The 26842-nt window shown below is 44.1% G+C and overlaps 1 protein-coding gene and 1 long non-coding RNA gene across 7 annotated transcripts in view; one reads left to right on the top strand and one right to left on the bottom strand.

The window, feature by feature from the left end:
* Positions 1-26842, bottom strand: part of RB1 (RB transcriptional corepressor 1) — a 152369-nt gene that overhangs the window by 71328 nt on the left and 54199 nt on the right. For all 5 annotated transcript variants that reach the window (XM_075919039.1, XM_075919038.1, XM_006122970.4 and 2 more), the window contains 5 exons: positions 20096-20212; positions 18516-18572; positions 18400-18431; positions 18246-18322; positions 17828-18030 (listed from right to left, as the gene is read on the bottom strand). In XM_075919039.1, coding sequence (XP_075775154.1) covers positions 17828-18030; positions 18246-18322; positions 18400-18431; positions 18516-18572; positions 20096-20212 — 486 coding nt within the window. The remainder of the gene's footprint in view (positions 1-17827; positions 18031-18245; positions 18323-18399; positions 18432-18515; positions 18573-20095; positions 20213-26842) is intronic.
* On the top strand, positions 1020-15896 carry LOC102445424 (uncharacterized). 2 transcript variants are annotated; one of them, XR_332060.4, is made up of 5 exons: positions 1020-2309; positions 5193-5271; positions 11750-11822; positions 11926-12044; positions 14329-15896. It is a non-coding gene; the product is annotated as an uncharacterized LOC102445424 (long non-coding RNA). The 2 variants fall into 2 exon arrangements; XR_012900667.1 differs by lacking the exon at positions 11926-12044.

The following is a 26842-nucleotide window of genomic DNA, read 5'->3' as shown; positions in this document are numbered from 1 at the left end:
TAAAATAGAAACTGTTTGTTTCTATTCATGTATTACACGTGGACAGTAGTAATAACCACAATGTATATAGAGAGCCTACCATATTGAAGTTCTGATCCCTATCTGGGGGCCTCTAGACACTACCACCATATTTTAAAATAGTAAAATAATTGGTATGTTTAATTTATATTTATAAGCTTAACTGGCACAAAAAGAGTAAGTCATTCATATAAATGAATGAAAAAAATAAGCAATTTCAAAATTATCCAAAGGCTAACACAGTATACACTGAAACACTCATGGCTATCCATGAAATATAATGCACTTTGTGGAATAACACACAGCAGTGCCCCAAAATTTGCAACACATGAACTTTATGGCTATGGCATTCCATGCCTGGATACCCAGGGAAAAATATACATCAAATAAGAAACCCAAATTAAAGCAACAAGTGGTAACATCTCATTTGGACAATCAGGTACAGGCAGTCCCCGGGTTACGTACAAGATAGGGACTGTAGGTTTGTTCTTAAGTTGAATTTGTATGTAAGTCGGAACTGGTACATATTGTAGGGGAAACTCTAGCCAAACATTTTTTTTAGTTTTGGATAGCATAGGGAAAGGTTAACTCCCCTCTAATGTTTGTTTTGCTGTCTGTTCCCCTGTTCAGAAGATTTCACATCTATTTCTGTCCCTGTGACAAACTCAGGACTAAAGGAGTAACTCATCAAATACCAAACAGCTCTGCACCATGCTTTGAGCTAATAGCTTTATTTCCACACACCACCCAGGGTTCTAGGAGGAGGGTCCTTTTTTTGCTAACACAATGAGGCCAGCACTTTGTTTGTTTTGGTGGAGTCTTTGTTTGCCCAGGGAGCCCAGCATGTATAGGGGGAGGAGGGGCGGAGAGGCTGCTTTTGTCTGCTGTTCGGCAGCCTGTTGCTCAGGGGAGGGGGCAGCCTGTTGCTGGCAGGGGGGGAGGGGGGAGGCGTGCAGGATGCGAGGCCGCGGGGGGGGGGGGGGGGCAGCGGGCGTGGGGAGGCACTTTTCCTCTTCCCGGCAGCTCTGCGGGATCCCTGTCCCTGTGGCCAGCTGCTGCAGGCAGAGGCCAGTTGGAGCCGGCCGAAGAGGAGGAGGAGGTGGATTCTAGGACCCAGGTGAGCGAGCCCCAGGGACGCTGCTGCGCTCCGGGAGCCCGGCATGTATAGAGGGGAGGAGGGGCAGAGAGGCTGCTTTTGTCTGTTTGGCAGCCTGTTGCTCAGGGGAGGGGGCAGTGGGCGTGGGGAGGCACTTTTCCTCTGCCCAGCAGCTCTGCGGGACCCCAGTCGGAGCCGGCCCGAGGAGGAGGAGGATCCTAGGACCCAGGTGAGCGAGCCCCGGGAATGCTGCTGCGCATGTGCGGGAGTTGCCTCACCCCGTTCGTATCTAGGGATCCGACATAAGTCGGATCCACGTAAGTCGGGGACTGCCTGTATTGCATTCCCACTGAGGAGGGCTTGTCAGAATTTTTCCTAACAATGTTTGCTATTGGGAACTGCTAATCCACAGAAAGCAAAACATGGTATGGAAACATGCTGTTTTTGACTCATCTTCCAAAGGCAGTGTTCAAAGCTTGCCTGCAACCTTGCCTGCCCAACTCCTCAGCAGCCCACCAAAATGACTGAAGCGGAGTTGGGAGCCCAGTTGAGAACCCAACTCCTGCAGCCTATGAAGCCAGCTGTTTTGAAAGTTAAGCAGCTTAGGAAGTGAGGCTGGAAGATCTGGGGTCACCAGGCTATTCTGAAGCCAAAGACCCTGGAAATCCTGGCACCTCTGACTGCAAATGATATACCATTCTGGCCAGACAAAATGGCTAAGGAAATATCTTTTATTGGCTCAGATTCTTTTGGTGTAAAAGATACGCTTTCGAACTTCACAGAGCAGTCTTCAGAATTTGTCTAATATCCTGAGAACAATATGGCTGCAACAATGGAAATAATTCTTGACAGTTTCACTGCGGCTATTCAAGTCAGGAGCTGCTAGTGAATCCGAGGAACATGCAATTTTTTGCTTCATTACTTTCAAAATAAAAATGTTATCAAAACTTCATTTCACAGAAAATTCTGAAAATATGTTTCCATTCTGAATCAGAACAGAAACAAATTTCAAATTGGTGACATTTCCTCTGAAATGGAAATTCTGACCATCTATCACCCTGAATGCTAGAGAAGTATGAATATCTATTGTATATATTTGAGATAATTTGTCTGTCCATTTGTTCCTGAACTCCTAACCGTGAGACCTGGACCACCAAATTCAGCACAGTTTCCGGTTATCATAACTTAAAGCAAGGTAAGGGTTTGGTTGTGCCAGGACAATGGGATGTGCCTGGAATGGGTTTGTTTCTCATAAAACCATTCAGAAAAACTGACTCATCAGGCAGGTGAAAGGGACTGGCTAGTGGCATGTGCACTCCTCCCCAAGTCTTCCAGCCTCCTGGGCCCCCTTTGGGGGGGGGAGCTGAAGCTTCCCACCCCTTTCACCCCCCAATTTGCAAAAGAAGATTGCTAGCTGTTCCCCTTAGTCAAGGAACAAGGGGAATGTACACAGTGTGCTGCATTCCTCACTCTGGCTGAGGAGTGCAGGGAGTAGACGATCCAGGACCTGCCCCAGCTGGGGAAACATTGCACTCCTCCCCTAACCGTGCCTACTGGAACTGCAGCAGCCACAGAGGTGCTTCTCACCTGATCCCAAGCTGCAATGGTGAAAGGGAGCTGGGATTGTCCCCTCTCCTTGGGGCAGCCTGCATACTGAACCCCTTATTCCCAGCCCCACCCCAGAGTAATGATTTAAATAAAGCATTGACATTTTCATTTTACTTTCCAAAAAACAAAAACTGAGTTAAGGACCAGAGCATTCCTGGGTAAATCTTCTAGACACTAAATGAGCATACTAAAACAAGTTAATCTGTTCTTCTGCCTTGTAAATTAGTGGGAATTTCTTTTTACTTTCCATAAGAAAATAAAGTACAAAATAGCTGAAATCATAATGCAGAAATAAATAGTGACTGTCATATAACCCCGTGACAATTATGTGTGGTTCAGATATATCAAGTATGGCTGTTAATAAATTTAACATAGTTGGGGTTGGTCCTGCTTTGAGCATAGGGTTGTCAGATGGCTTCAACAAAAATAACGAACACCCCAGCACCTACTAAAAACCACTGGGGAAAAAATTCTGTTGGGGGGGGGGGGGTGAGAGTGGAGGGGATACGAAAGTTGAGGGGGAAAAAAAGAGATCCTGAGAGTTATTAAGCAAAAAAATAAATAAAAACAGCATTAAAACTGTATGGCCCCTTTAACTGAGTGCAGAGTCAGAATAGGGCTAGGGAGAAATTAAGCACTAAGACCCAGGGGAGGCATTGCTTCCCCTTGCTCAGGTCTTGAGGTTTTTTGCCAGTGGCCATCTTTTTCTTTTGGCTGAGCCACAAGGGAGTTTCCCTGCAGAGCCAGGTAAACGGGAGCCAGGGGCTGGGCCCATTTGCTGAGTCTGTTGTAAGGTTGCCAGGTGTCCGGTATTTTCGCATCCTGGCTAGGGGAAAAATTCAGAAAAATACCGGACATTTTAGGTGTCCGGTATTTTCTGAATTTTTTTTACTGGACAGGAGGTGAAAATACCAGACTGTCCAGGTCAATACCGGAAACCTGGCAACCGTATTTGAGCAGTGGGTTGCACTAAATGACCTCCTGAGGTCTCTTCCAACCCTAATCTTCTATGATTCTATAACTCCACTGGATTTAAATAGTTGTATTAGACATGCACCTATGCAGCTAAGCATAATTTCTCCCAGAGGAGCTGCACTGATGTAGCATACTAGAATTTGGTCTTATCAAACTCAGTCAAAATTCAGACTTTGCAAAAATCAAACTTTTACAAGACTTAAGAGCAGCAAATTTAAAAACAAATTTAAAAAGTGTAATAGCAACTTTAAAAAAATGTCCCTAAAAAAGTGGTGGGCAATCTACAGCACGCGGGCCACATGCAACCCATGTACATGCAACCCATGTACCTGCCCTCTATTCCCTCTCCCGGCACTGTGGCTCATGCACTTACATACTTCTCCCCTTCCCTCCCAGCATTTCTTAAGTACTATGAATCAGCTGATTCTCATTCCATCTCCACTTCTTATCCTCCATCCCAGAGTCTGAATGCCGCAAATCAGCTGTGCACTCAGGAAAGGAGGCTCAGTGGGTGGAGGGTCTGAGGGAAGGGGTCAAGTGGGGGAGGGGCCTGCAGCAGAATAGAGGGTCAGACAGCCCCAGGCAAAATGAGAAATGATACACTGAAAGCAAGGGTACATGAGAAGTGCATACTGATTATAAAAAATAATCCCTCTTTCTTTAAAGGGACTAGTTAGGTTAAAATCAGAAGCGAGTCCAGTGAGAATTGTTTCCAAGAAGTACAGTACTTATTACTGACAAATTTTATTTTAATATACCCCTTAATTTGTTTTTTCTATGATGAGCCAAAAGACCTTTAATCAGAGACAAACTGAATTCTGAACTTGTACATAAAAACTGTACAATGAGAAACTTATTAAATATTAACCAGGTAAAAACTGAACTATGATTATACATCATGAAGTGCTGCACTGCACAGCTGCTGATGGCTGTTCAGTGGTTTGGTTGTGTCTCTACTTGAATCAAAATTACACATCATGATGGCTGCACCTTTTAACTGGGTTGGGCTGAGATGATTCATTATTACTGCATCATACAAATCTATGAATGTTATGGTAACATTAGCACGATCAATTCTTTATAAGCCAAGGAAGTCTTTTGAATGTTTAATTAGTGTAAAAAAAACCCCAGACAATTTAATTGATATGGCCCAGTGCAAGAGCTTAGCATTAAGCAATTTGTTCTCTTTTCTAGTTGCCTAAAACAGGGGTTTCTCAACCTTCTTTTTGAGCCCTTTTCATGACATGCTGTAAAATCTCAAGGCCCAGCTACGTGACAACTTTTTTTTAGCATATAAAAGCTAGAACCAGCGGGGGAGGGGGGTAGCAAGCTCTGCAATTACCTGGATTCCCAATCCACAAGGGCCTTCTTTCAAAGCCATGTTGATTAAGCTTTGGCTTCACACCAGAGGGGGGGGGGGGTTCAGGGCCCCAATGCAGTGGGACTTCAGCTTTCTGCTCTGGGCTCTAACAAATCTAATACTTGCCCTGCTTAGACTCCTGAAACCTGCTTGCAGCCCCCCTGGATGCCTGGACCCCTGGTTGAGAATCATTGGCCTAACATATAGCACCCAGGTACGTGTAATAGCAACATTCACCTTCACAATAAGCAGGAGTGGTAAACCAAGGTAGAGCATTACAAGAAGGATTACTGCTGGGCACTTTTTTAAAATTGGTCCCTTACCAGTAAAGTTGGTAAGCAATTTCAAGTAATGTATTGCCTGTACATGGACTCAAAAGGCTTGATCCAATTCCCACATAAGGCAATGGATCTTTCCTATTGATTTATCTGGGAGTTGGATAGGGTGCAACATGACCACTACTAAAGTATTTAGTCCAACATCATGAACTACTTATTCACAATAGTGAACAGTTACATGAGTCTGAACAAGAGGTTCATTATCTGTCCCTGAGACTGTAGTTTATCCAGTACCTAATTTTAACCCTATGGTTGGTCCACTGAAGACAGTGGGCCTACTCACATGCTTGAAGTTAGGAACTTGCTCAAGTACCTTGTTAAATTAGGACCTCTATGATTCATTTTCACAAGCAGGCAGTTTTTCTATTTGCAAGGCTTTCCTCCATTTTATTTTTGGCATGTGAACAATTCTAGACAAAGCTCGCCACCTGTGGCTTAATGCATGTCAAACTTCCCAGGGAACCAATGGGGTTTTGTTTGAAACCTGGCTCCATAGCCATTGACGATTTTTTTAAATTAGCCGTATATTTACAATTACATATCAAAGACTGGTTTCTTAACACACAATTTTAACTAAGTTTGACACACAGTTATGCTATTTTTAATCATCAAACCATTCCTTTCAATGAATTTTATGATAGCAGGAGCTGATGTATATAATCTTAAGTGTAGTGATTGCAAGAATTTCCATTGTAACTATGTTTTCATTTGCTGATAACCTTTTAAAACTTTCAGCTATTGGGCTGAAGTTTTCTAAGTTTAGTCTGTGCCTGGAGGTATGGGGATGAGCATCTGGGGTCAAAAAGAAATACACAAATGCAGCTGTTTTGAAATCTTGTCCCTTAAAACAAATATCTTGCTCATTCTTCTGAACTTTTGTAGGACCACAATAGCTGGGATTGAACACAGAAATTTGGCATAGAAATATCCCTCATTTGGAAAAGTTTGAGTGTACCAGTAAAAACTGGTATTGATATGACTAATTCTGAACCTTTGAAATTTGTGCTTTGAACATGTACAGCATAATAATTGTATCATAGTTTAATGCCTGTGGCAACTTATGCATCACAGCTTGCTGCTGCTCTAAAAGTGTGCGGTTAGCACATTTTTACTTACATTATTAATCTAAGAGAAAGCAGTAACAGTAACCTTTACACTCCCCCCCCCCTTTTTTTTTTGTAAGATTGAAGCTGCACATATTCTGAGGTCTGCAGGCGAGGCAAGCATCTAAAGTATTCTGGTGCTGTTTAGCCCAATAGTGCATCATCATAGAATTACTCCCATCCCACCACCATTTAAGAAAAAGAGAGAACATTTCTGTTGTATAATTAGCACACAGGAAGTCTGAAAGCAATAATGTTAAGGTTGCAAACACCTCAACTCTGCTCCTTCATGAATTACTATTCTGTTTAAAATTAAATACTCACATAGGTTTTTCCTGCAACCTTACTATAATCCAAAAATATTGATATACACATGGGTTCTTAAATTGGTTTCACTGGCATGGTTGAGTACATGCTTATTGAAAAAGTTCTTTTCTCTCTGGAGGGTATTTTGATAATGTATTTTGTGGCAACATGCTCTGCAATTTCTTTTTACCCAATGTATAGTATTTATTTATTTTTTAAGGATGAGGCAGTTAACTACAAACTTAGTTTAAATACATATTTAGCTGTCTTAAATGTGCCAGCAAATACTGACCATGACTTTAATCTGTGGTATGCTGTGTAAAAACAGCACTGCGCTTCATCAAAATGGCTTTAATGGAATATATGACACATTCACAGGCTCCAATCACTATATATTTATCAGAAGTTATGGAAAGAAGTGTGTGATTACAGGAGAGGTATCACTTGATTACCTGTTCTATTCACTCCCTCTGGGGCATCTGTCACTGGCCACTGTTGGAAGACAGGATACTGAGCTAGATGGACCTTTGGTCTGACCCTGTATGGCTGTTCTTATTTGAAGGAGGGGAAGAGAAGCCATGACAGAAGGAGTCATGGGGGGGATTCTAGGCACAGCTGTATGAAAGAAGTTAGACACTTGCTAAGAATCATCATCCCCGTAAGAACAATATTCTAATAAACCAACTTTATCCTGTGGAAATTCTGCAAGATTCATGACTGGAGTCAGTGGAGATTGCAGAAATTATGGATTCCGTGACTTTCTACAATCTCTGACTTCTGCAGTAACCCATGTGGCTGAACTCAAGGTCAGCTGCTCAGGCAGCTGGCCCTGGGGACTGCCCAAGCAGCAGCTGGTGTGATTGTTGCTTAAGCTGTCTTGGGAGCCAATCCCAGGGGGATGGAATAGCTAAATATACATTTAAACTAAGTTTGTGGTTAACTGCCTCGTCTTTTAAAAAATGCTATACAGGCAGTCCCCGGGTTACGTACAAGATAGGGACTATAGGTTTGTTCTTAAGTTGAATTTGTATGTAAGTCAGAACTGGCTCCAGATTCAGCTGCTGCCACTGAAACTGACCAGGGGCTGACTACAGGAAGCCGGAGGCACAGTTACTCTGCCCCCAGCTTCCTGGAATCAGCCTGATCAGTTTCAACAGCTGCTGAATCTGGAGCCTGGGACAGAACAGCTGTGGCACTGCCCGGTGTTCCCACAGGACCGACCCGGCAGCACCGGTAGGTTCCGACAGGACCAACCCGGCAGCACCCCAGCTGCTCTACCCGAGGCGTCCCGCAACAAAAGCCTGGTCTGCTGGGGGGGTGCACTAGCTGCGCCCCCACCTCCTCCAGCAAACCAGGGAGACCCAAGCAAAGCCGCACAGGTGGAGGGACCCCGCCGCCCGTGTGGCTTTGCTCCTTTGCCCCCGAGCAAAGCCCCAAAGGCGGGCATTCCGCCTGTGCGGCTTTGCTCCTGTCCCCCTGGTCTCCTGGGGGGGTCCAGCAAAGCCGCTGGACCCCCCCCAGCAGACCAGGGGGACAGGAGCAAAGCCACCCAGGCAGCAGGGGGTCCCGCTGCCTGGGCGGCTTTGCTCCCGGGCAAACGAGCAAAGCCGGCCAGGCGGCGGCTTTGCTCGAGTGTCCCTGGTCTGCTGGGGAGGTCCAGCGGCTTTGCTGGACCCCCCCCCCCCCCCCAGCAGACCAAGGAGACCGGGAGAAGCTTTTCTCGCCCGTGAGCTCCGGGGCGAGAAAAGCCTCATTTGTAAGTGCGGATCCGACATAAGTCGGATCCGCGTAAGTCGGGGTCTGCCTGTACTTTGGGTAAAATGAAATTTTATAGTACATTGCTACAGAATATATTATCAAAATATCCCCAGCTAAGGTTTAGTCAGGGGTATTTATAATGCAAGCCATGGACCAGATTTTTGTTTACTGCCTGTACCGGTCCATGAATTTAACTAAAAATAGCTAAAACAATGTCAGCCTTACTCATGACACTTGTCAAAAAAATTTTTTAAAACTTTCCTAAATAAATCAATATAGCAAGTGTCAAAAAAGAAAACCAACATATTTAAAGGACAATAGTAATTAAACACTGTACAGAATTAGTCAAGCTATTGACAAACTATCCACTTTATCTCCCAAGACACATTTTGTCATGTCTGATGAATTAAAAATCTGCTGAAAGGGTTTTAGATCAGATGTGCATGCCACATTCGTCTCTTACTGAACAAGCAGGGCACTACCTTTTACAGGAACCCTATTCCACAGCAAATACATCACGCCAATTTCAATAGCCATATGCTTGTAAGCACTGACTAAGCAGGCACAAAGTGCAATTGAGAGCCAGGAAATGTTACTGTGCTTGCTCATCACACCTGCTGAGAAACCCAATGCACCAAGTTTCTTTTTGTAGAATTGCTCAAAGTAACTTTACTCTAATTCACCTTGTAGCCCTTGTTCTCAGAAGGAAATGCATTTTCAGTTATTAGAAGTAAGGATAAAATAAATCCATGTGATTTTTATGCCAGATCAAATCTAGATTTAATCAAACTTTTAAATGTTTAATAGTGCAGCGAGACTGCTTCCCTTCATTGCCTTACTACCATAGCTGCAATAAGCAGAGGAACTCAAGCTAGATTCCCCTATTATCAGAAAGGGGGCAATAGGCAGGATGCCTTTGTGAGGGCTCTGGAAGTTATTCCCTCAGCCCGGTCTGCTGATTTTCCAGGCACACTGCAAAAGATATGCTTGAAAGGGTTGCAGACCGTTCAGCAAGGTTCCTATAGAACTGATTGTAATGCTGCTGAGATTTAAATGTAATTGTGGTAGGACTCCTAGAGTGTTGGATATATGTATTGCGTATTTCAAACCTAAAAAAAATTAAAAAAAAATCTTCTTACCATTCAATTTGAATGCATTTATCAAATTGAAATCAATCTATACATGTGGCAAAATATGTCAGTGAAGTGTAGCATGGAAAAAATTCTTATGAAGTGAGTTTTACCCACAAAAGCTTATTCTGTAATAAATGTATTAGTCTCCAAGGTACCACAGGACTCATTTTTGCAGATACAGACTAACACGGCTACCCCTGAGTCTTAGAAGAGTATGTGTGGTGCATATCAGGGATCCCTTTGTCTTAATATGGAATTACACAGATATATTAATGGTTTCCAAAATTATCTCTAAAAAGTCTACATCTAGAAGAATCAGGATCGCAAGAATAGAAAGGGTATAAAATGGGTACAACAAGGATGTCCATTAGTGCTCTAGTAAGGATATAAAGGATCCAGAGGAGGGAAAATATTCTCATCATGAATGAAACAATGTAAAGTAGCACACATTTTCAAAAATTAGTACTAAAAGCAACCCTGAAAGCTTTTCACTCCTCTCATCTGACAGTTTCATGGTAAAATTGGAGATGGCCTAAATTAATATTTTGCCAGGCACCTGTGTGAAATTGCACAGTATGAATCAGTTTTCAAAAGTAGGCAATTGAATGGAAAAGAAAATCGAGGAAAAAGTAGGGAAATTTACTATAAATAGCTAAAAGAAAGCCAACTAATGACTAGGTTTGCCTATTCAGTGAAGTTGGAACTAAGTTTACTTGAAATGACGGAATATAAAAGAGTGATGTAAGTATTTGTAAATTTTTCTCTATTATTTTAAAAACCTTCCACTGTTAGTCATCTGTATTAGTTTACTTCCACTCATGTACATTGTATTTCTCAAAGTAATTGCTGCTTTCAGCGCACACACAAAACATATATAGTCTCCTGAAATGAAATCTTATTTGGATTTAAAAAAAAAAAAAAATCAACCACTACAAAGCTGTTGGAAAAGCATGTTCGCAATTGGGCTCCATTAATTTTACACTAGTGAACCTCTACCTGCTTCAGTGGGAGAAAGGACAAGGGTAACAGTAACAACACGTGGATACTTAAGTTATCTACTACACAGCCTAAAGAGCTATGAATTAAATAAGTATTCTTTAAGTTTACTTGTGTAAACCAACATCAGTACTTCCAATTACCCCTTTATCTATTATGAATCTATTACCCCATCATGTAAACTTGTGAAACTTCCACTAACATTTATGGCAGCTACATGTACATAATGACTTAATAGTTGGCTAAAATTAAGATATTAAATTTTCCACCACATCAAGTTTTGAATAATCATTACAATCTAACACTTCACACATTTTATTTAAGAGTGTCTCTAACATGAGAGTAAGGAAATTGATCGGTTGCCTGTGTTGCTGATTTGGAATCAAAACTCATTTCAGATGATTTGTTAAAATTAAGCATAAACTAGCATTTGCCAAAGCATGCTCTTTATGGATTAATCACAAGTCACATTGCTTTGTACTGCTTTTGTAGTATGTACAAGTCTGAACTATAACTTTCAAGTTATCCACCCTTTCTGAAGATAAGATAGCGTCTAGTGACATGCATAATTTATGTATTTTATACTTGCACAGGACTTGTGTGTTGGGGTGACATCCAGGTAATTAACTGCACAGGAATATGATATTTATCACTCAGGCTCGACCTCATTGGGTAGCCTCTTGCATGAATCAGTTTCCCCAATACTACTCAAATCTTTGAACACACAGTTTTTCTTATTTTAAATCCATATATTACATTTCACTCCACAAATTATACTTGCTCAAAGCCCAGAATAGGCATGATTTAGCTCTAACCTTGTGACAAGTTTTCCATACCTAACAATGCCATGTCTTTAAATTCCATTGTCCTGTAGAATCAGACATAGGAGCTTTACAGTACTAAAAAGAGGAGATTCCCAATGGAACCCACCATTCACTTTTTAGCCCTTGAAAAGCCCAAAATACCAGACTAAGTTTGGAACATCTTTATGCCTATAAAAAAGGGTATATTAGGTCATTTTCAGAGGTATATTACATTATTTTTTTCATCTCTTGAAGGTCTTCACAATTGGACACTGTCATGAACAGGAGGAGTGCTGACCAGAACCTGATGACTAAGGAGTTAACTCAGGTACCTAGTAAAGGTGTTGGCTGGGGGCTGGGAGAATGGGATAGAGGGTTGAAATTTCAAAGGGATATAGGTTCCTTGACTGTTTTTTTTTTTTGTGGGGGAGAGTTAAACCAGGAGTTGAGAGAAAGAATGATTTAAACCCAGGCAGGACTACAAGACTGCCCCCCATCCCTTCACGGAATTCAGGACATGGGAGTGGACTGAACAAAGAGAAAATTCGGAGTGAGTACCAGGGAAATATGAATCCAGTCACATTTAGGGTAATTTTTCTTTATGTTGTGGTTTGGTTTGAACTGTTCTGTGTGATTCTATGCATCTCCCCCACCCTCTTTACCATCTAAGCATTATGCCAAAGTTTTTTTTCCTCTGTTTTAGTTCGGTTTCCTCACTTGTTCTGTAACATCTAGCAACTAAGTATGCATAGTCAAGTTTATTGTTTGTTTTGTAATAAAAAAAATCACTCATTTTAAGGTGATGATTTTATTCTTGCATCCTGGAAGGTCTGACTATCTGCATGCCTCTGACAAGGGTCAGGTATCAGAGACTACAGTTTGTTCTATTTTATTTTTTTGCAAGGTCTTTTGGGGCAAAAGAGATTGGGGGTACCCTTGGGGTTGATTTCAAGTGCTCACCCCAGTTTTAGGAAAAAAGCACTTGATGGTAGCAGCAGTTCCCCAAAATCTATGTATTATGATTGGGGGGTGGGATAGTTTTGCCTGTAGAGGCAAGGTTTTGAAGCTCTCGAAGGACCCCCATCTTCTGCACTCCGAGTGCCAGAGAGGGGAACAGCCCTGACAATCAAAGTAACTAAAGCTCGATCCTACAATTGGTAAATGTGAGAGGGGACTATTGTGCTCCTGGAAAACCCCAAAATCCAAGTACATACATTTGACATTTTAAAGCAAAAAAAGCATTTCACAGGCACAACTGTCAACCCACGTGTTAGCAATTTCATGATTGGCATCTAAAACACATTGTTTTACAGAAGGAAAGACAGAGCTGATGTAGTGAAGACTTTTTAAAAAGCCTTTAAAACCTTCCTAGAATCATTTCTGTAGCATATATAGTATATACAAGATAAGCAGTAGTGTGGTATAATAGAAAAGTTTTATACCATAGTATGGTATTAAAAACAAACATATTCCTTTGCAAAGACCTAATAATGTAAATGGCTCTCTTACTTGAATGTAATACGGGACCATTTCAAACTCATGCCAACAAAATCTTTCTACCATTCATACCTTTCCACCATGCGGTCCATATTTTAACACTGTACCTCAAAATAGACAAGATATTTCCTATTAAGATTTTTGCATTTCACAATAACAGTCCTGCAAATAGATGGGCTAAGGCCATGTTTCTCATACTGTGGGTCCTGACCTCCTGAGGGGTCCCAAGCAAGTTAGAGGGGGGTAACAGTATCACAAAGTTTGAGAACCCCTGAGCCAAGGTGTATTTTTATATCTATATAGTCTTGCTGATAACAGCACTCTACTTGGAGCCAAAACATCTGTCTGCAGGATAAGTGAATAAGAGAACATACAAAAAAAGCTTAACTCTTCCTCACAACACTTTCTTTCAACAGTTCAGTCATAGAACATAAACTGTTATTTACAGAAGTCTCTAAAACACCATCTACCATGGTAAAATTATATAAGCCTGAAACAATCATGCAAAGGGATCCACACAGGCAGACCCTGGTGCCCATGCATGATTCTTAGAGTGGTATTTACAAGCAATTACTGAAAAAAGTTAAAGATTATTAACACCAATGATTTTATGGTCTAAGCAAATCACTATAAAAATACTATCATACACTTCAGGGTTATTCAAATCAACTGTGCAGTGCAAAGAATAGCCCTGTAAAGGCATTATATACATTTAGAATGTGTGTGTGTGTGTGTGTGTGTGTGTGTGTGTGTGTGTGTGTGTGTGTGTGTGTGTGTGTGTGTGTGTGTGTGTGTGTGTGTGTGTGTGTGTGTGTGTGTGTGTGTGTGTGTGTGTGTGTGTGTGTGTGTGTGTGTGTGTATATATATATATATAATCTCACTGGAATTGTACCTGGATTAGTTTTGGGCAAAAGACAAATTTGAGAATTAAATTAAAGGAAAAATTACACAAAAGGGAAGGTTGCAATTTGTATGTGCTATAAAACCAAAAACAGGTTAGCACTGTATAGAACATTAACTACGGGATCTAAGTTTTTTTTATCACAAAAACTGTGGTCATGGTGTGAAGGAGGAAGGAAGCTTTTCGTAAAAGAACTCAGCACTTGCCTATCATTGCTCCAGCTGAGGTTAATCGTAATGTTATCTCTAATGGGAACAGTTAAAGCCAATGATCAGCATTTGTGAAAATCCTGTCTTCAGCACATAGCTAATGAAATTACCAGTTTCCTCAATGTTCAGTAAACTCAGCCACAAACAGTAGCTTCAAAGGTCAACCATTTCTTTGTTCCTCATCTCAACTGACATGTTTTTCTTCATTCTAATTCTGAAAAATGTAGTGACCAAAATGGGCAAGAGGAGAAGGAGCACAATGGCATGACCACCTTCATCAGCTCTGGCTACCTGACAAATATCACAGAGATGTGAAACGGCTTCCTCCACCTCCCCTTTGTATGCTCTCTTCCTTCCCCACCTTAATGACTGTATACCCCTTCCTATCTTTTTCCCTTCTGTCTAATACAAGTTTGGCTTAGCCAGCCAATACAGCATATTTTGCAAAATTGCTGTCAACTTGTGACTAGGATTGTGTTAGTGGGAATTTATTGCTGTTAAGAAATGCACTGAAACAAAATGGAGACTGAATCTAAAAGAACAATCCAAAATGGAGTTGTGGTGCATGATGGGACTTTAAAATGGAACCCAACAGACTGTGAGGACTTTTGCCGCCAGAAACACCCTTTGCACACGGCACGTGTTCATGCACACCACACCAGTCGTCTGCACCCAGCACCACGTGTTTGCGCACAGCAGCACGCCCTGCTTTGCATTCAAGACCATTGAAGTTTCCCGCCTTGGATTCTAGAAAACCAAGAAGTCTGAGGAGATCTGGTCCGCAGTTTCTCACTACACCTGGAGAAGGAGTCGTGTCACAGAGGAGACCGTGGTGTCTAACCCAGTCTAACCTGCCTGGTTCTACTCCTGCCGCCCACAGGGTGCTTCGGCCCACACTGTGGTGAAAGCCCAGTATCATGAGCCCTAGCTACCTGATAGCCGACCCAACATCATTGGGACCGCACAGAGCCTCCAGCATCAGCTGTGGTGAAGGCCCTCCTGGTGTTCAACATTGCTCTTCGGTTACATCCCGCATCTGTCAGCTGTGCAAGCAGAGGCTGACATCATCAAGCGTCTCTACTTCACCAAGGACACCTCAGTGCTCCTCCCCGACAGCTACCTCAGCTAAAGGGTTGCAGGTCCTGAACATCAGCTGCCTCTGATAGACTGAGTATAACATCAATTATATCGTTCCTGTCTTATTTTCAGAGGGTGAGGGGTTGGTTATTGATTTAGTGTTGTGTTTATTACCTGTTGTATTCAATACAGTTTTGCATTTTTCAAACATAAGATCAGAGTCTGTGTTTATTAACATCTGAGAGATCTGCTGGTGATAGATACAGTGGGTTCCAGGCCGGATCTCCTTCTGGGACAAAGGCATTTATCACCTAGTCAGCAGGCCCCAGTCTAAACTGGTTTACTAGTGCGCCTTTGCTGGTAACAGTTGTCAGATGGTTTAACACACCACATAACACACCACCAAACACACACCGAATGTCCACTCCCCCCCGAAAAAAAAGCACCGGAAAAAAATTCAGTCAAGGAAAAAAAGGGGGAGACCAAAGTTGTTAAGCAAAAAAAGCAAGGGGGGGGCGGGGTAGCCAAAGTTGTTAAGCAAAAGTTGCACCACTTTCTCAAGTTTGGGACCACACACTAACTATCAATGCATTCACCCCTGCCTCAGACCCAGGCCCCCCCAGTGTCCCCCATCCCAATGCACTCACCCCTGCCTCAGACCCAGGCCCCCCGCAGTGTCCCCCTCATCCCAGCGCTCTCCTCCCTCCCTTCCCGCAGAGCCAGGCATGAAGGAACAATTTGACTTTTAAAGCATCTGCTCCTGCCGCCCGGCCCGGCTGCCTCGGCTCGCACTACAGAGAGAGAGAGCGGCATCACGTGGCCAGTTCCCAGTCTCTGCTGGTCACATGGGCCCGAGCAGTGTGCACTCCGCTCCCACCCCAACCCAGAGCTCCCCTAGCTTGGCGCCGGGCAACTGCCCCCTCCTGCCTCTCTTCGCTAGACTCTGCTGTGCTCCTCACTCCCTCCCCCCGCCATATGCGGCAGGGGAAAATTGTCCCCGATGGGCTTCCGACCCAGGGGAACAGGAAATACTGGACATTGCACATGTCCGGTATTTCCTGTTTTTTTAACTGGACGAAGCCTGCAAATACCAGACTGTCCGGGTGAAAACCAGATACCTGGCAACCCTACTTGTGACCAGAAAGTGGCAGCTAAGGCATTGCCCTAAACAGCCAAATACTAATAAAAGTTTGCAAGTTCACTAATAACACCATGTGCATGCTTCTGTCTTTGCTAGTCTTCTCTTTCCCCTTTTGTATATGTTTTGTGTTGTTTTGTCTTCTTGGCAATAAGACTGGATTTTAACAAGAGAGTCAACAGTAATTCCAGTCCACCTCAACTCTATCTTCTCCTCAAAAGGATATTAGACAACATTTTGAAACCATCTAAAAGATGGTCAATACAAGAGAGTTCCTCATTCGCAAACTCTCCAGCTCCAGTTGTGCTCTAGCTGCCTCTATTACAGTGCTAAATAAAAGGTACCTACTACTCTGCTAAAGCATATCTTCTAGAAAAGTGTTGTCTTGATCTGAAGATACTAGAATATGAAGAATAAAACATTTCCCTTGATAATCTGTTCCAGCCATTGTTATGCGTTTGTTTAATGCACCAAGAAGCCCCTTAAGTGCTTATTGACTGATCCAGTCATCACCTTAAAACTTTCTCTTGAATAAACTGAGCCTCTTTACTCTCTCCCTGTAAGGCAGGTTTTCTAGACCTCAAAGCATTCTTCTAGCTCTTTCTGAATCCAGTCTCAGCTTTTCAACATCCTTTTAAAGTGTTATAGGAATTTAATGCAGTATTTCAGTACAGGTTTCTTATACAATAGAAATCTCACTGATTTCTTATACAATAGAAAGAACACCTCACTATTTATATTCTCCTCTCCTCCAGTTATACATCCAAAGATCACATTCATTGTAAGGACCAAAATTTCTGCAGCAGTATAAAGGAAAGAAATACAGTTTTATGATTCATTTAAAACAAGCTAAACAAAGTTTTTCACCAGACATTAACATTTCAGTGAACAGACTCTTCCCTGGTGATCCATATCCCCTCACATATTAAACTGCTTCTTCACTGCATGCCTGAAATATGTACCCACATATAACAAGCATATTATCATTAACAAGTTTGTTCAAGATCAAGTCAGCACAAAGCTACCAAGAAATCCAAAATGATCCAAGTATGGGGGACAAGGTAATTCCGTATTCAGCAACATTAATAATATTACCCAAGTACTGAACTAAAGCTCTTGCTCTAAACGAGAGCAACAAACGTCAAGAAAGGAAGAAGCAAGAATTAATAAATGTTATGTTTTATTTTTCTCTTTTTTTACTGACACCAAAATATTCTATGTAGTTTTGTTTTGGCATGGTATATTTAAAATATTTTGAGCTCCATCTTCAGGTAATTGTAAACCAGTATATGTTCATTGAAGTCAGTTGAGCTAAACTATACCAGTGAGAATTTGGTCTTCTAGGATTTGTTTTGGTGGTGGTGTTTTTTGGGGGGTCCCCCCCCCCCAACAGAATTTGTCTTCAGTGGTTTTTCTTTTTTGGGGGGGGGAGAGGGGGGCAGGGGAAAGGATGTTTGGTATTTTTGGTTAAACCATCTGGCAACCCTACCCATTTTTAAAATGTTACTTACTGATTGCCATGCAAGGGATTCCATAATTCGATGTTCACAGCGTTCTAGATGTTTTATCATTTCTCTTGTCAAGTTTGCTTCTGCTTTAATAAAGCTTTCAATCACCTTGTAGAAGTCAAAGGCTTTTAAATCTAGTACATTGAGAATCCATGGGAAAGACAAATTTGTTTCAGTATTGATGCCATCATTTTGTGAAGCATTCCCTGAAATAAAAAAAGATCAAAATTATTCAGCATTAAAGTGAAACAATCTTCTGTACAAGTCATTTTTTCCCTCTGTATCTACTGATTTACTGCTGTTTGTAAGTTTCAGATCTTTAAGCTTAAAGTACATATGTAGTTACTAGTTAACTAAGTTCTATCGTGCTATTAAAACAAACAAACAATGGTATTTTTTTACTTCTACAGATTCAACTTACTGCCATATGTAGCCATGACAACTTCAACAGCACAGGCCAGAAGAGATGTGTGGAAGATATTATTGTTCAGGAGTTTGCTGAAAAAGAACACAGGCCTTAATACTAGTCTTAGCACACCAATAATGGTTTACTATTATGAATTAGGAACACATACCTAAAATTGTGAACTGACAAGCGCTCTTCCTCCTGAAATACATGAACACAAAGTTTTTATTTGCTTTACTGCTCAAAAATGAAGTACTAAGAGTAATGCATCCTCATTAAACTTACCGACTTTAACATGGATTCCATTACTCTGTAATATAGTCTTACACCAAGCTTATATCTCTGAAAATGAAGAAAGAAAAACACATTATACAAAGTTTTTGCAAGCCATATACAAGCAGTCCCCGGGTTACGTACAAGATAGGGACTATAGGTTTGTTCTTAAGTTGAATTTGTATGTAAGTTGGAACTGGCTCCAGATTCAGCTGCTGCCACTGAAACTGACCAGGGGCTGACTACAGGAAGCCGGAGGCAGAGTTGCTCTTGCCCCCAGCTTCCTGGAATCAGCCTGATCAGTTTCAACAGCTGCTGAATCTGGAGCCTGGGACAGAACAGCTGGGGCGCTGTCCAGTAGGTTCCCACAGGACCAACCCGGCAGCACCCCAGCTGCTCTACCCGCGGCGTCCCGCAACAAAAGCCTGGTCTGCTGGGGGCGGGGGTGGGGGCGCACTAGCTGCGCCCCCTCCCCCTCCAGCAGACCAGGGAGACCCGAGCAAAGCCGCACAGGCAGCGGGATGCCGCCTGTGCAGCTTTGCTCCTGTCTCCCTGGTCTGCTGAGGGGGGTCAAGCAAAGCTGCTGGACCCTCCCCCCCCCAGCAGACCAGGGACACCGGAGCAAAGCCGGCGCCTGGGCGGCTTTGCTCGTTTGCCCGGGAGCAAAGCCGCCCAGGCAGCAGGACGCCCGCCGCCTGGGTGGCTTTGCTCCTGTCCCCCTGGTCTGCTGGGGGGTGTCCAGCGGCTTTGCTGGACCCCCCCTCAGCAGACCAGGGAGACCGGGAGAAGCTTTTCTCGCCCTGGAGGACACGGGCGGCAACCTGCCGCCCGTGAGCTCCGGGGCGAGAAAAGCCCCGTTCGTAAGTGCAGATCCGACGTAAGTCGGATCCGCGCTAGTCGGGGACTGCCTGTATAAGATCACTGTCAGATTTCAATGACAAAGCTAAAATACACTTCAATCCTTTAGAAAGAATGTGCATGCTAGAACCACTCAAAGGAAATCAGATTTGTCCCAGCCAACTTGGCCAATAGTGAAGTTCACAAGGATTACGGGGGATCATGACAGAAGTTGCAAGATGTTTAAGTCAAAGTGCAAAGGTCCATTTTCAGTAGCTATGATGAGATAGCAGAGCTGACAGATGGAAGATATTGAGCTTCTAAGCTGGGTGAAATTGTTATGCAAGTCACTGTAGGGAAATCAAAATGGCCTGATGACTGGATGGCAAACAGGCCACTAGGTCCATGTAAAGGCGCAGTAATCCTATTCAAGAGGGTAGTTTAATGGATAGCTAGGTAAGTGTGATTTCAACTATGTTAAAATACTTGGTAATTTTCTGTGTTATAAAAGTAACATTAATTTTAAAATGTTAAGCATATGCCTCTTTTCTTTCTAGACCTTCTTATAGATGTTGAATTTTGTCAAATAGCCTCAGAGCCTTGCCAGAGTTACATGCTCAGTTTCCCAAGTTGAGAAAGTATTATTTTATCATTCCCAAACTCCACAGTAAAAGGCTAGTAAGTACACTTTGCCTCACATTTAGCTAATATTGACAATAATCAAATGAATCATATAAAATTAAAATGTTAGTTGCCTGTGAGCCAATTTCAGCACATCCCTGTCCAACTGCTTCAGCAAATTTCTCTTTGAAGATGTTCCCAAGGTTTTCCACTCTTGCCAGAATACTTTCTTTAGGATTCACTGTACAATTCTGAAACACATGAGGAAAAAAAAAAAAACGAGTATTTTGTTTAACTAGGTATATCAAAACTTTTTTTCAAAAGTTGAACATTTTCCCACCTCAGCTTTGTATCATACCATTATATTAATTAGATCAGTATCGGTTATGGCCAATATGTGCACCATCTCTCCTTATGCCCTGCCAAGAGACTAGCCACCCTCCATTCCTTTTCTAATGCAGTCATTGACAAGAAATCTGAAATAGAGGGGTGGAGGGTGGGTTGTAGAACACCCATAGGGTTACACATCTAATCTTATCTCAGAGGCACCAAGTTGGGGGGGGGGGGGGGAGAGAGTGGGAGCTGGTGCCCGTAACTTCACTTAGAAGCAGACTCCCCACAAGCACCAGATCCTCCTGTCCAGACCCTCAATCCCACACTATGGCCTCTGATAGAGAGGCAGCAGGATAGAAGGTGAGGGGGGGAGACTAGAGCCAATACGCAAAAGGTGCCAGCTTTCAAGCCAGCTCTTAGTGCATATCAGCTCCTGTGGACCCATCTGCTCCATCCCCTCGCTGCCTCCTACAGTGGCGGGGCAGGAACACTCTTAAAAGACTGTTCTCCCCAGCACCAGTTCCCTGGTGCTTCCTGCCTCCACCCCCCATGCTGTTGATTATCAAAGGCAGCCTCTGTCCATGGGGAGCTCAGAGGCAACAGCTGTTTTTTAAACTGGCTCCCTTCGCAGACTGGCTCTGCCACCCTACACTACTGCCTCAGAGGCAGCAGCAACGCAAGTTGCAGGGAGCTCCCCAGGAGTGGGGCCAGGAGCACACTAGCTGCCAGCCCTGCCCCCCCCCCCAGACTATCGAACAGTCATGTAACCACTAAGATTTCATGCAGTTACATGACTATTCAGTTACACGATAGTGAACATCCCTAGTAACTACTACTACTTCAAGCAGTGACCCTGTGGGTGCTCCATGGTAGGTGACTGCCAAGCAGTATCCCTTCTGTAGGGCTGGGACCTCATATTTGCATCAGTTACAAAGAGCAGCACCATGGAGACAAAGGCAGCATTGGAGGTGGTGTCCTCAATGATTGCATAATGTGCTGCAAAAGTGAGGACTGATGCCCCTGTTATAGTTTTACAGTACTTTGAAACAGGGATATTCTTGAAGAATGTGATACATGAGGAGTTTGATCTGTGGAATGTGTATAAATAGTATCCAGAGGAGTCATACTGCAAACTTTGGAACATTGTCTGATACATTTCATGACCCACTTGAAAAGTCTTTGGGCTGATACGGTCAAGCCTTAGATCAGGGGTTCCCAACCTGGGGTACGCTTACCCCAAGGGGGTACGAGAAGCTTGTCAAGGGGGTATGGGGAATATTTGGTAATTAACTTGATTATTCTAATTGAAATATTCCAAAAGTAGTAGTGTTAGTGAAAAAAATTGTGGATTCTAGAGTCTAGAATTTATTTCCTTTCATATTGAATAGGGGATACGGGAAGGTTTACTAAAAGCCAAGGGGGTACGGGGACTGAAAAAGGTTGGGAACCCTGCCTTAGATCATTCTGCAATAGAGGAGAAAAATTTGGGGAACCTCCTGAAGGCCTTCCTCCTGTCCAGATAAACTACCCGTCAGAAGAGTCCTAGTCTATGTAATATAGCTTCTATGCTGTCTCAAAGAGGCTTAGGATAGAAAGTTGGAAGGTGAATCAATTGGTTCACGTGAAATAGGGAAGTTACCTAGGGAACAAATACTGGATGTGGCTTGAGAGTTACCATGTCCCCAAAGAACACCAAATATGGGGAATGTACAATTAAAGCTGCTATTTCCCATGTTCTCCTGGGAAAAGTAATGGCTATCAGGAAGGCCATTTTCTTTAAGATGCAAGTAAGCAAACCATTGGCCATGGGTTCAAAGGGAGGTAGAGTCAGTCCTGACAGTACTAGGTTTAAGTCCTTTGTGGGAGTAAAGGGTGGAGATTATGGGAAGAAGTTTACAATACTAGAGGAATCTTTGGATGGTCACATGTGATAACACTGAGTACCCCCTCCACGGAATGATGAAAAGCTGTTATAGCCATTAGGTGGACTCTCCAAGTCAGAAGACAGCTTACAGAATCAGGTAAGGGAGCGAGAAGACGACGACGACGACGACACACGACAACATTTTTTACCCTTCCCTTCCCTCTCACAGTCATTCCCAATGCATATGACTTCTGCAGGGGCAGGGTAGGCAGGAAGGCTGCCTGAGAACCCTGCTGGACTGCTGGCCAGGAGTCACCTATGTAAGTCTCCTGGCCAGAGCCAACCTCTGGCACCCCAGCAACTCTGCACCCTATTCCACATAACCCAAACCCTCTGCCCCCCTCCTGAACTCATACCTCTTCCCAGACCCTGCACCCCCAATCCCAACCCCCTCCTGCCCTAGATCACAACCCAAACCTCTGCACTCCAGTCCTCTCTGCCACAGGGTCACAACCTCCCTCCTACCCATGGTCACAACCCAAGCCCCTGCATCCCAATCCCTTGACCCAGGTCACAACTTCTTCCTGCCTTAGGTCATAACCCAAACCCCAGCATCCCAGACCAGTACCCCAGGTCACAGCCACCTCCTTCACACAAACACCCTCCCAGACCCCACTTCCTTACCCCAAGCTCCCTTCTGCACCCAGCCTTCATCCCAGACCCTGCACCTCCATTAATATCAGGGAAGAGCACGGCCCTCGCAACAGACTGTCTGCCATTTAGTTCTGTGTACATAGGTGGTAGGCCACTGACATTGTGGAAAATGTGCCAGTTCTATAGTCTCATCACTTTCGCACAGAGGGAGGGAGGCCCGGCTTCCCCTTGTCAGTTTATGTAGAACATACAGATAATGTTGTCTATTAGGACTTTCATGTGTGACCCTTTGATAAGTGAGAAGAAATGGGCACAGTATTCTTGACTGCCCTGAGCTCAAATAGGTTGCAGTGGAGGGATAGCTCCATGGATGTTATTTCCTTTTTGTCATAAGACCATTTAGATGTGTATCCGACCCTCAGTGACGCATTGGTGGTGAGCAGCAATGACGAAGAATTTTGTGCAAAGGGAATCCCTTTGCAAAGGTTGCCTGTGTCGATAGGTAATATGGGGGGGGGGGAGGGAGAGTACGGAGTGTCACTTGCATCCCTGATACTGTGGGGAGAGGGGTAAGGGATCAGCAGCCATAGTCCAGGCAATGCTTTCTGAGACAATTCCCCCCGCAACCCCACCACTACTGCTAAATAATGGGATTGGGATGAGATGTGGGGGGGAGGGGAGGCTCTATGGGAGGCAAAGAATGGCAACTGCTCAGGAGAAGAGGAAAAAGGGGGCAGCTACTAGAGGAAAGGTTGCAAGTGCCTGGAGGGGAAACAGGGGGGCCACTGAAAGCCAAGGGAGGTGGTTACTGGATAGTGGGTTGCACTTACATAGTAGCCCATAGGCAGCAGCAAATAGGTAAGTCTCTAGAGGAAAAAGGGGCAGCTGGGCCCAAACCAGGGATTAAATGAGGGACCACAGGTTGGAGGGAGTCCCATGGGAGATGGGGGACAGGACACAGGAGGGAGCAGAGACAGGGAGAAGGGAGGAGAATCATAGAGGAGGGCAGGAAGGGCCACATTAACTCTTCTGGGGGGTTAGGGCTATTAGATTTGGCCAGGGCTAGTATCTGGGGTGGGGCCAAAAATAAGGGGTTCAGAATATGGGAGGAGGTTCCAGGCTGGGGGGGGGGGAGCAGAACAGAGAGAAGGGACGAAATGGATGTAGATAATCCTAACTCATGTGGATAGAATTAGAAGGCATTAATGGTTTAGAAAGAAAAGGTTTCTTTTACCAACATAATTCTGTTGCTGTTTTGTAGATCTGAAAACTATCCAAACACTTCTAATCCCTGTTTTAGGATGTGGATTTCATGTGGTATTGATAGCCATAAGAACTGACAACATCCACCACAACAGTTTGGTGGAGAGCTATAGAAGAAAAACTCCATTTCTCTCATCAGGACGTAGTACTTTTTGTCCACTCACTTGCAAGTCAGTACGACTGATGCTGTGATCTGAAATATGATTCATGTGTGACTGAGAAGGGCCTCACTGATAGGAAGGTCACGTCTGAGGAGGAAGATACGTGCAGGATGTTCAGGAACTTATGGTGCATATCCCTGACTTCCTCCAGAGGTATCTGAAGAGAAACAGACACTCTTTGTGAAGTCCTGGAATAAGCAAAAATAATTCACCAGGGATGGTTGGGGAGGCAGGACAGTCTTGTCTGTAAAAAGAGAAGTATATGGTTTTTGGGATCGTCTACTCCTCGAGAGCACCCTTGCACTCCTCTAAGATTTTTTCTGGGGGCTCCAATGCCCTGGATATCATGGTTGAAAAAGCGTGTCCTGGGAGCTCAACGGGTGAGACTAGAAGCCCAAGAGGCATGAGGGTGGCAGTATGGCCACTAGGATGGCATGGCATGGAGCCTGTGATGTTGCTGATGGATAGCCCTACCAGGATGGCAGCAGAGGGAGGGGCATCTCCCTGATATGCCTGAGACCCTGCTGATATTGTGCACTGTTGGAGGCTTGGGAGGAATACTGAGATAAACAGCAAACTGCAGGAAGGGATGAGTCTGCATTGAGAGTGAGGAAGTGTGGCAAGGTAGCAGGGAAGACGCCCATACTGGGTGGGGACTCAGTGCAGAGGTCTGAATGCCCAGGAGAAGAGAGTCCACGCTGACTGTTCTGGTACCAGATGAGGCATCTGTATCCATGAGATATCACGTACCAGTGTGCTTTGGAGCGTTTGCTCCTCCTCTTCTCCTTCCATGTTGATGACTTGCTGCCTGTGCCCATTGGGTCTGTAGGCACATAGACTGTACCTGTCACTGGAATCTTTCTTGAGATGCGAGTACCAGGCAAGGTCGGTCTCAGTACCAACAGTACCAAGAATATTGAGCATGCTGGGTATCATTTGTGGCTAGCTTGCAGCTCACTGTGGGGACTTACTGCTCTCTTTTTCAACTTCTGGAGAGAGGTCAGCAGCTGATTTCTTAACTCCCTGGCGTACATCTGCATGGAGAGTCTTGGCACAGATTCAGAGGAGATCAGAGAGCCACTTTCATAAATATGATCTTCTGCCTCAGTGCTTTGTCCTTGTGAGACCAAGGTCTAAACTGCTAGAAGGAAGTGCACTTTTGAGGAATGTGTCCTTTCCCAATGCAATCAGTGTACTGTGAGTGAACGTCTGCAACAGGGCTAAACTTGCTGCAGGAAAGGGACTTCTTTAAGCCCTGATAATCAGACATACCCCATGGGGAAGGAGAACAACAAAAAAGGCAGGAGCGTGGACTTTTTTGGGGCCCTAGAGCCAGTGCGCGTGAGATCTTGGCTGCACCAGTGGGATAGCTGACTCTAGTGCTGGAGGGGGAGGTCGGTGCTTGTCATCTGCATTTTGTGACCGGTTCTGGGGATGAAGTGAACTCTATAAGCTCATGTGCTGCATCAAAGGCCCCCAGCATCGACAGCTGCCGGACCTCCTCAATGGCCACTTCAGGTGGGGTAATCTCCCCGCACGTTGAGCTCAACCGATGCTGCTGTGGTCCGACAGCCTCCTGATGCGCCAAGTCAGCCAAGTGCCTATCCTTGTGGCACACTTTAAGGTCTTGCTTTGTTGGGGATCTTCCCCTATACTACCTCTTTCGCGACAGCATTGGGGGACTGTGACCAGTGCCTCGACGATAAGGGCTTTGCCAGTGTTGCAGACAGTTCTCTAATGGATGCCAGCATGCCACGCATGCTTGGTGCCACCAGTTGAAGTGCAGACTCCATTAGAATGAGCTTCAGGCAGGAATCGCTCTCCCGCATCTCCCACTTCTCTCGGATTGAAGCTCTTACAAATTCTACAACTGTCAGTGCAGTGACCCTCTCCCAGGCACTTCAGACAGAAGTCATGCAGATCACCACAGGGCACAGGCTTAAAGTATGTCATAGAAGGTTTAAAGCCCTGCGGCCCAGGCAACCCCTCACCAGGAGGGAAGAGATAAGCAGGGAAACTTCTCTCGATTAGAGCAATCAACTGTAAAACTGTTTACACTAACTAATCTAAACTACTAAAACTGAGAAATGTAACACTAAGGGATAGACTAACAACACAGTCAAGCACTCCAGCTACCATAACGGGCAGTAAGGAGGAACCAAGGGGTAGAGAGCCAGCAGGGGTATTCATATGCTGATATGCCATCCCCACTCCAGGAGGCTCCTCAGCTGGCCCGATGGATACTGCTAAGGAAAAAGCTCCGGAATCTGTGCACGTGGCACGCACACACCCCCAACTGGAATGGACACAAGAGAAAAAAAAAACCCTGAAAAACTACTTTAGCTTAATCTACTTCCTAACCTAAACTGCACTAAGGCCCTATTACCACAGAATAGGAGTGTCCACATGGGAAGTTAGTTAACAGTAGCTGTTCACCACTAGCTATTCCTGGGTTTCCTCCTCCTCATGTACACAAACCCTAAATATCTTGCTGAATCAGGACCTAAATTTCTCCTGTTCATAATATAGCATCTAGCAATACATTTGGCTCCCCCTCTTCCGCACTAAACAAAGTAATCTTGGTGTACTTGAAGGACCATAAGATT

Source organism: Pelodiscus sinensis, chromosome 1 (genome assembly GCF_049634645.1).
Source record: "Pelodiscus sinensis isolate JC-2024 chromosome 1, ASM4963464v1, whole genome shotgun sequence".
Classification (NCBI taxonomy): domain Eukaryota; kingdom Metazoa; phylum Chordata; order Testudines; family Trionychidae; genus Pelodiscus; species Pelodiscus sinensis.
The sequence above is the reverse complement of the archived record's forward strand: the minus strand, read 5'-3'. Positions and strand labels throughout refer to the sequence as shown.